Genomic DNA, 10,212 nt, shown 5'->3' on the forward strand with positions numbered 1-10,212 from the left:
GTGAACTGGGAGCGCTGGGAGTGAACTGGGAGCACTGGGAGTGAACTGGGAGCAATGGGAGTGAACTGGGAGCACTGGGAGTGAACTGGGAGCGCTGGGTGGAACTGGGAGCGCTGGGTGGAACTGGGAGCACTGGGAGTGAACTGGGAGCGCTGGGAGTGAACTGGGAGCACTGGGAGTGAACTGGGAGCAATGGGAGTGAACTGGGAGCGCTGGGTGGAACTGGGAGCGCTGGGATTTCCCGCCCCCGCCGCGTCCCTCGGTCACTTTCGCGCCTCCCAAACGGCGCCTCTGGGATCTGCCCAGCGACCGGTGACGTCACCAACACCGCTGGCTGCCATTGGCTGCGGCGCGGCGGCGGCGCCAATCACGAGCGGGGCGGGGCCGAGGCCCCAGCGCTGGGTCTGGGGGCGCTCCGGGGGCTCCTGGGGGGCAGCGAGGGGACAGAGGGACCCCCGGCACCGGGACCCCCTGAACTCCCCATTCCCGGTCACGGGGACCCTCCTGAACCTCTGGGCACGGAGCCCCCCTGCCCTCCCTTCTCCGCCACTGGGACCCCCTGTACCCCCTTATCCTGAACGGGACCCCCTGTACCCTCTAATCCTGAACGGGACCCCCTGTACCCCCTCATCCTGAACCGGGACCCCCTGTACCCCCTCATCCTGAACGGGACCCCCTGTACCCCCTCATCCTGAACCGGGACCCCCTGTACCCCCTCATCCTGAACCGGGACCCCCTGTACCCCCTCATCCTGAACGGGACCCCCTGTACCCCCTCATCCTGAACGAGACCTCCTGTACCCCCCTATCCTGAACGGGACCCCCTGTACCCCCTTATCCTGAACGGGACCCCCTGTACCCCCCTATCCTGAACCGGGACCCCCCTGACCCGCCCATTCCCGGGCACGGGGACCCTCGGCAGCCGCTGTTTGCTGGCACCGGGAGCCTCCTGCACACCCTGCACCCCCCTGATCTCCTCACTGGGCACCCCTGGGACCTCCAGCTTTCTATTGTGGGACCCCCTGAAGCTCCCAGCCGCCCCCCATGGGACCCCCTGCAGCCCCCGATGCGCTCCTCTCCCCAAACCCCAAACCCTGGGGCTGCTTTGGCTGCTCCCAGCCTGGAGAGAGCCCTGAGCCCCCCGGAGCGCAGCGATGGGGATGGAGCCGAGTCACAGCTCCAGGAGGGGCAGTGGCAGATTTCATTCTCAGCACGGAGCAGGAGCTGGGGGGCTCCCCAAAGGTGGGGGGTTCCCACAAAGGCTGGGGGGTTCCCCAAATCCCCAAAGGTGGGAGGGTTCCCCAAAGGTGGGGGGGTTCCCCAAAGGTGAGGGTTCCCCAAAGGTGGGGGTTCCCTAAAGGTGGGGAGTTCCCCCAAGATGTGGGGGGTTCCCCAAGGGCCGCTCCCCTCTCCCCCCTCAGCAAAGCTTTGCACGATCGGGACATTTGAACGAGCGGAGGCGTCAGCGCTCATCGGTTACAGACATTGGCAGAACTTTTGATTAATTAATGATTAATTAATGAATTAATTTCGCCGTTTGCTGCTTCTGTCTCCCCCCTCCCGTGCAATGACCCCGGGGTGCAGCTCTGCCCTTGCTGGAGCCACTGCTGGGGTGTCCTGAGCAGGCAGCGATGGCTCCACGGGGCTGGAGGAGCTGCTGGGGGCATCTCCCAGCGCCGGAATTCCCTTTGCCCGCAGGAATTGCTCAGGGCGAGCGCTCAGAGCTGCCAATGATCGGGGACAGGGACAGGGACAGGAACAGGGACAGTGAGGACAGGGACAGGGACAGGGACAGGGACAAGGACAGAGACAGGGACAGGGACAGTGAGGACAGGGACAGGGACAGGGACAGGACAGGGACAGGGACAGGGACAGGGACAGGGACAGGGACAGTGAGGACAGGGACAGGGACAGTGAGGACAGGGACAGGGACAGGGACAGGGACAGGACAGGGATGGGGACAGGGACAGGGACAGTGAGGACAGGGACAGGGACAGGGACAGGGACAGGGACAGGGATGGGGACAGGGACAGGGACAGGGACAGTGAGGACAGGGACAGTGAGGACAGGGACAGGGACAGGACAGGGACAGTGAGGACAGGGACAGTGAGGACAGGGACAGGGACAGGGACAGGGACAGGGACAGGGACAGTGAGGACAGGGACAGGGACAGGGACAGGGACAGGGACAGTGAGGACAGGGACAGACCCAACCTGGCCCCTCCCACACCCCCAGCCTGGCCCACCGGGGTCCCCAAAACCCCCAGGTCCTGTCACTCCTGGGGGCCTCTGTCCCCCCAGTGCTCCCAGTGTCACATATGACACTCCCAGTATAACCAGCACTGGGTTACTGGGCCAGCTCCCCCCAGTACTCCCAGTATCGCTGTCCAGTGACCCCCCCAATACCCCCACGTCCCTCCCAGTTCCCCCCAGTATCCCCTCCCAGTTCCCCCAAGATCCCCCCCCGTGCCTCCAATGCTCCCAGTTCTCCTTTCCAGTACTCCCAGTATCCCCCATGTCCCTCCCAGTCCCCCCAGTGCTCCCAGTACCCATTCCCGGTGCTCCCAGTGCTCCCAGTCCCCATTCCCAGTTCCCCCAGTGCTCCCAGTCCCCATTCACAGTGCTCCCAGTGCTCCCAGTCCCCATTCCCGGTGCTCCCAGTGCTCCCAGTCCCCATTCCCGGTGCTCCCAGTGCTCCCAGTGCCCATTCCCAGTGCTCCCAGTGCTCCCAGTCCCCATTCGCAGTGCTCCCAATGCTCCCAGTACTCATTGCCAGTACTCCCAGTGCTCCCAGTCCCCATTCCCAGTTCCCCCAGTGCTCCCATTGCTCCCAGTCCCCATTCCCAATGCTCCCAGTACTCCCAGTGCCCATTCCCAGTGCTCCCAGTGCTCCCAGTACTCATTCCCAGTACTCCCAGTCCCCATTCCCAGTCCCCATTCCCAATGCTCCCAGTGCTCCCAGTGCTCCCAGTACTCATTCCCAGTACTCCCAGTCCCCATTCCCAGTCCCCATTCCCAATGCTCCCAGTGCTCCCAGTACTCATTCCCAGTACTCCCAGTGCCCATTCCCAGTGCTCCCAGTGCTCCCAGTACTCATTCCCAGTACTCCCAGTGCCCATTCCCAGTGCTCCCAGTGCTCCCAGTGCTCCCAGTGCTCCCAGTACCTGGCCCCTCCCGGGCTGGGGGGCAGCGCTGGGGCCGGGGGGGGCCCGGGGGGCTGCGGGGGGAGGGGCAGAGATCAGAGGGGGAGGGGAGGGGGGTCCCACCCCAAATTGGGGGGGAGGGGGCTCAGAGGATTTGGGGGGGGTCTCGGTTAAAGGGGAATTGGGGGGGGGGGTGAATTTGGGGGGTCCTGGGGCGGTTGGGGGGGGGCAAAGGGGGAGTTTTGGGGGGGGTCCCAGCCCTGGGGGGGTCTGGGGGAGGGGCGGGGCCCAGGGATGGGGTTCGGGGGGAGATTTTGGGGGTGGGGATTGTTCTGGGGAGGGGGTTACTGTGGGGGGTTATTGTGGGGAGGGGGATTATTTGGGGGGTGAGGATTGTTTTGGGGGAGTTCTATTGGGATGGGGACTATTTTGGGATGGAGATGATTTTGGGATGGGGATGATTTTGGGATGGGGATCATTTTGGGATGGGGATGATTTTGGGGGGTATTTGGGGGGATTGGGTGATTTTAGGGAGGGGGATATTTTGGGGAGGGGGATTATTTGGGGTGGGAAATTGTTGGGGGGGTCTTTAGGGGGTTGGGGGTTATTTGGGGAGGGGGATTATATTGAGGGGATGATTTTGGGGGGGGGTCCCTCACCTGTCCGGCCGTGCACGAACCAGAGCCCCCCCGCCAGCGCCGCCCCCACCACGAAGGCACCGAAGGAAACGGCGGCCACGGCCCCGGGGGGCACGGGGGGGGCTGGGGGGGCAGCGTCAGCCCCCCAAAATCGTGACCCCCCCAAATCTGGGGGCCGGGACTCCCCAGATTCCCTCCTAAACCTCCCCTGGGGCCGGAACCCCCCCCAAATTCCCCCCTAACGCCCCCCAAAGGGACCCCGGGGTTCGGGACCCCCCCCCAAAGGGAACCCAGAGCCCCGAGACCCCCCCAGCCCCCCGAACATCCCCGGGAAGGACCCAGGGATTCGCGACCCCCCCGCAGTCCCCCAAAACCACCCCAAGGGGTCCGGGAACCCCTAAAATCCCCCTCAAATCCCCCCCAAAAAGGACCCAGGAGTTCGGGACACCCCCCCCCCATAAAAAGAGCCGGGGGTCTCCTCCCCACCCTCCCAACCCCCCCCGGGAAGGACCCAGCGCCCCGGGACCCCCCCAAAAAGACAATCGGGGCTCCGGGACCCCCCAAACTCCCCAGTCCCGGGGGTCCCGGTGCCGCCCCCCCCCCATTCCTGTCACTCACCCGCGGGGGGGGCCCGGGGCCGCTCCCGGGGTGGGGGCGGGGGGCGCGGGAGGGGCGGGAGCGGCGGGAACGGCAGCGGGGGGAGCCCCGGGGGGGCACCTGGGGGGGGAGGGGCGGTTATTGGGGGGCACCGGGAGCGGGGGGGGGGAATTGGGGGTCCCAGATGTGGGGGGGGTCCCCGGTTTGCGGAGGAGTCCCGGTTGTGGGGAGGGGGGGGTCCCTGTTTTGGGGAGGGGTCCCGGTTGTGGGGAGGGGTCCCCGGTTTGGGGGGGTCCCGCTTGGCCGGGGGGAGGGAATTGGGGGTCCCGGTTTGGGGGGGTCCCGGTTGGGCCGGGGGTGTCCCGGGGAGGGGGGGGTCTCTGTCAGGGGGTCCCGGGTTACGGGCGGTCCCCAGGGGGGTCTCGGTTGGGGGTCCCGGGGGGGTTTGGGGGGGGTCCCCGCCCGGGGGTCTCGGGGGGGGTGGTCCCAGTGGGGGGGTCCCGGTCAGGGGGTCCCGGGGTTGGAGTTTGGGGTCCGGGGGTCCCGAGGGGAGGTCCCGGGGGTGTCCCCGCCCGGGGGTCCCGTACCGGGCGCGGGGGTCGCGGGTGTCCCCAGGGTCACCACGATCGGGCGGGTCACGGTGCGCAGCGCGCGCCCGGGGGCGGGGCCGGAGCGGGGCCGGGGGGCGGGGCCTGAACCGGAGGCTCCGCCCCCTCGGCGGGGACAAGGCTCGGCCCGGCACTGGGGGAGGGGCGGCGTTAACGGGGGCGGGACCGGGGGGCGGCACCTCCAGAGCCCCGCGGTGTCCCCGGTGCCGCCCCCGTGTCCCCCGGCTCCCGGTGCCGCCATGGCCCCGCTCCCGCTGTCCCCTGTTCCCGGTGGGTGTCCCCGGCGTGTCCCACTCCCGGTTCAGGGCTGTCCCCATCCCCCGTGTCCCCCATTCCTGGTGTCCCCCATTTCCTTTGTATCCCCATTCTCGTTATCCCATTGTTATCCCATTGTCTCCCCATTCCAATTGTCCCCATTCCCAGTGTCCTGTTATCCCATTATCCCACCCCCATTATCCCATTATCCCATTCCTGCTATCCCCATTATCCCATTGCTGTCCCACTGTTATCCCACCTGTTATCCCATTGTCCCTTTCCCACTATCCCCGTTATCCCATCCCCATTATCCCATCGCCGCCCTGGTGTTATCCCATTATCCCATTATCCCATTGCTATCCCATTATCCCATTATCCCATTATCCCATTATCCCATTGCTATCCCATTATCCCCATTATCCCACCCCCGCTATCCCGTTATCTCATCACTATCCTGTTATCCCACCCCTGTTATCCCATCACTATCCCGCTGTTACCCCATTATCCCATTCCCAATGTCCAGTTATCCCGTCCAAGTTATCCCATTCCCGCTATCCCCGTTATCCCATTGCTGTCCCGTTATCCCACCCTCATTACCCCACCATGGTCCCACTGTTACCCCATTCCCGTTATCCCCATTCCTGGTATCCCGTTATTCTGCTGCAGTCCTGCACTGCCCTGCTGTTGTCCCATCACTATCCCGTTATCCCGTTATCCCTTTATCCCTGCTATCCCACCCCTGTTATCCCACTGCAGTCCCGCTGTTATCCCATTCCCGTTATCCCTTTATCCCTGTTATCCCATCCCCGTTATCCCACTGCTATCCCGTTATCCCGTTGTCCCATCACTATCCCGCCGTTATCCCATTATCCCATCTCTGTCCTGTTATCCCAGCCCCGTTACTCCACTCCGGTCCTGCTGTTATTCCATCCCCATTATCCCGTTATCCCCATTATCCCACCACGGTCCTGCTGTTATCCTATTATCCCACTGCCATCCCGTTATCCTGTTACCCCATCGCTGTCCCATTATCCCACCCCCATTATCCCAGTCCCGTTATCCCGTTATCCCACCCCCCTTATCCCACCCCTGTTATCCCCCCCCGCTATCCCGTTATCCCCGTTATCCCACCCCTGTTATCCCGTTATTTGATTGCTATCCCATTATCCCACCCCCGTTATCCCACTGCTATCCCGTTATCCCATCGCTGTGCTGTTATCCCATCCCCGTTATCCCATCCCCGTTATCCCACTGCTATCCCATTATCTCATCCCCGTTATCCCACCCCCGTTATCCCACCCCCGTTATCCCACTCCCGTTATCCCATCCCCGTTATCCCACTGCTATCCCATTATCCCACCCCCGTTATCCCACCCCCGTTATCCCACTGCTATCCCATTATCCCATCCCCGTTATCCCACTGCTATCCCGTTATCCCATCACTGTCCTGTTATCCCACTCCCATTATCCCATCCCCGTTATCCCACTGCTATCCTGTTATCCCACCCCCGTTATCCCACTGCTATCCCATTATCCCATCCCCGTTATCCCATCCCCGTTATCCCACCCCCGTTATCCCATCCCCGTTATCCCACTGCTATCCCATTATCTCATCCCCGTTATCCCACCCCCGTTATCCCACCCCCGTTATCCCATCCCCGTTATCCCACCCCCGTTATCCCACTGCTATCCCATTATCCCACCCCCGTTATCCCATCCCCGTTATCCCACTGCTATCCCATTATCCCATCCCCGTTATCCCATCCCCGTTATCCCATTATCCCACCCCCATTATCCCATCCCCGTTATCTCCCGTCCGGCGGCGCCGCTGCCGGGCCGGTACCGTGGGCAGCCCGGGCGGGGTCCCGGTGCCGGTGCCGGTGCCGGTGCGGTGGCGGCAGAGGCTCAGGCGGCAGTGCAGGAACTGCAGCGGCTCCGGGAACCGCGCCGGGAGCACGAACGAGCCCCGGAGCCGCCGCCGCGCCCGCCCCGCGCCGCAGCCGCCCCGCAGCACCACGAGCGGCCGCGGCAGCGGGGCGGGACCCCGGGGCGGGCCCGGCGACGAGCGCGGGGACACGAAACAGCGGCGGAGCGAGAAACCGAGCCCGGGGGGAGCGCGGGACAGCGACACCTGCGGGGACACGGACAGGGACCGGGGGTCGTGGGGACAGCGACACCGGGACAGGGACAGGAACCCGGGACAGGGACATCGGGACAGGGACAGCGACACCTGCGGGGACACGGACAGGGACCGGGGGTCGTGGGGACAGCGACACCGGGACAGGGACAGGAACCCGGGACAGGGACATCGGGACAGGGACAGCGACACCTGCGGGGACACGGACAGGGACCGGGGGTCGTGGGGACAGCGACACCGGGACAGGGGCAGGGATACAGGGACAGGGGCAGGGGGGTCACAGGGACAGGAACACCGGGACAGGGACAGGGACATGGGACAGGGACAGCGATACCTGCGGGGACACGGACAGGGACAGGGGGTCGTGGGGACAGCGACACAGGGACAGGGACAGAGGGGTCACAGGGGGGACAGCGACACCGGGACAGGGACAAGGGGGTCACGGAGGGATCACAGGGACAGCAACACCTGCACAGGGGACAGGGACAGAGGAGGGGTCCCGGCGGGAGGGAGACACCTGGACAGGGACAGGGACGGGGGGGACAGAGAGGGGGACACGGGGGGGACACGGGGACCCACGGGGGGACACGGGAGCGATGGGGATCGGGACCCCCCCGTTCCCCCCTCACCTGCACGAACACGCCCCCTCCAGTGCCCCCCCCGCCGTGTCCCCCCCCGTGTCCCCCTGTTCCCCTCTCCTGTCCCCTCACCTGTCGCCTGTCCCCTCACCTGCAGGAACACGCATCCCCTCACCTGTCCCACGTGTCTCCCCTGTCCCCTCACCTGCAGGAACACCGTCCCCATTGTCCCCTCACCTGCAGGAACATGTATCCCCCCCGTGTCTCACCTGTCCCCTCTTCTGTCCCCTCCCCTGTCCCACGTGTCCCCTGTATCCCTCGTGTCCCTCACCTGCAGGAACACGGTCCCCGTGTCCCCACTGTCCCCTCACCTGCAGGAACACGGTCCCCGTGTCCCCATTGTCCCCTCACCTGCAGGAACACGGTCCCCGTGTCCCCACTGTCCCCTCACCTGCAGGAACACGGTCCCCGTGTCCCCATTGTCCCCTCACCTGCAGGAACACGGTCCCCGTGTCCCCACTGTCCCCTCACCTGCAGGAACACGGTCCCCGTGTCCCCATTGTCCCCTCACCTGCAGGAACACGGTCCCCGTGTCCCCACTGTCCCCTCACCTGCAGGAACACGGTCCCCGTGTCCCCACTGTCCCCTCACCTGCAGGAACACGGTCCCCGTGTCCCCATTGTCCCCTCACCTGCAGGAACACGGTCCCCGTGTCCCCACTGTCCCCTCACCTGCAGGAACACGGTCCCCGTGTCCCCATTGTCCCCTCACCTGCAGGAACACGGTCCCCGTGTCCCCACTGTCCCCTCACCTGCAGGAACACGGTCCCCGTGTCCCCATTGTCCCCTCACCTGCAGGAACACGGTCCCCGTGTCCCCATTGTCCCCTCACCTGCAGGAACACGGTCCCCGTGTCCCCACTGTCCCCTCACCTGCAGGAACACGCGTCCCCCCGCGGGCACCGCTCTCGGTCCCGGGGCCGCTCCGAACTCGGGGGAGGCGGCGACGTCCAGGCGGAGCCGGGGGGGGCGGGGCGGGCACGGGGGCTGAGGGGCGGAGTCAGCGCGGGCCCCGCCCCCACTGCCACCAACCAGGGACATCCCGGCGCCACCAGTAACCCCCAGTGACCCCCAGCGACCTCCCAGTAACCCCCAGTGACTTCCCAGTGCCACCAGTGACCCCCAGTGACCCCAAGTAACCCCCAGTGCCACCAGTAACCTCCCAGTGCTCCCAGTTCCCTCCCAGTGTTGCTCCTCGACTCCTCCCAGTGCTCCCGCTTTCAACCCAGTAACCCCCAGTGCTCCCCTGTGACACTCCCAGTGCTCCCAGTTCCCTCCCAGTCACCCCCAGTGCCCCCTCCCACTCACCCACAGTTCCTCCCAGTTCCCCCCAGTACATCCCAGTTCCTCCCAGTTCCCCCCAGTGCTCCCAGTTCCCTCCCAGTACATCCCAGTTCCCCCCAGTGCTCCCAGTTCCCTCTCAGTACATCCCAGTTCCTCCCAGTTCCCTCCCAGTACATCCCAGTTCCCCCCATTTCCCTCCCAGTTCGCCCCAGTTCCCCCAGTGCCGCACTCACCCCGGGCTGGTCCCCGCTGCAGCGCGGCCTGGGGGCTCTCGGGGGGGACACTGGGGGTCCCGGGGTGGGGGCGGGGTCACCCCACGGCCAGCCCGGGGGGGGCCCTGGGGGCGGTGACACCTCTGGGTGTCCCCTCCAGGCCACCCGGGCCCCCCCCGACACCCAGGACCCCCCCGTGCCCCGGGTCCCCCCCAGTGTCCCCCCCGGGACCCTCCTGGCCCCCCCAAGGCCCCTCCCGGGTCCCCCCGGGGTCCCCCAATGTCCCCCCCATGACGCTCCTGTCCCCCCATGTCCCCCCCATGTCCCCCCCATGTCCCCTCCTGTCCCCCCCACCTGCGGGACCCCCCCCGGGCAGGAGGAAGATGAGGATGAGGACGGGGAGGGCCCGGGGGGTGCCCGGTGGCGCTGCCATCCTGTCCCCGCTGTCCCCAAGGTGTCCCCGCCGCTCCCGCCCACGCCGGGGGGATGTCCCCGTGTCCCCTCCCCCCCTGTCGCCATGGTGACACCCTTGGGCCGCGGGGACGTCACGGGGGTGGCACCCGAGTGCCCCCGCATGTCCCTGAGGTGCCACCGGGGTCCCCGCCCCGATGTCCCCAGTGCCCTCCCCGGTGTCACCCGGACCCTCCAGCTGTCCCTGCTGTCCCTCCGGGTCCCCAACCCCGTGGTCTCTGCCACCCTCCCGT

General features: G+C 66.3%; 1 protein-coding gene across 1 annotated transcript; it reads right to left on the bottom strand.

The window, feature by feature from the left end:
• Positions 1 to 263: 263 nt before the first annotated feature.
• On the bottom strand, positions 264 to 9,941 carry TGFBR3L (transforming growth factor beta receptor 3 like). The gene is made up of 9 exons (XM_066570273.1): positions 9,863 to 9,941; positions 9,530 to 9,633; positions 8,886 to 8,999; positions 7,083 to 7,370; positions 4,964 to 5,117; positions 4,398 to 4,496; positions 3,801 to 3,902; positions 3,163 to 3,215; positions 264 to 425 (listed from the first exon to the last, which is right to left on the bottom strand). Exons 1-9 carry the CDS (start codon positions 9,939 to 9,941, stop codon positions 264 to 266), a joined length of 1,155 nt encoding a protein of 384 aa, XP_066426370.1.
• Positions 9,942 to 10,212: the final 271 nt, after the last annotated feature.

The sequence above is a fragment of the Molothrus aeneus genome, unplaced genomic scaffold (genome assembly GCF_037042795.1).
Source record: "Molothrus aeneus isolate 106 unplaced genomic scaffold, BPBGC_Maene_1.0 scaffold_30, whole genome shotgun sequence".
NCBI classification, from domain to species: domain Eukaryota; kingdom Metazoa; phylum Chordata; class Aves; order Passeriformes; family Icteridae; genus Molothrus; species Molothrus aeneus.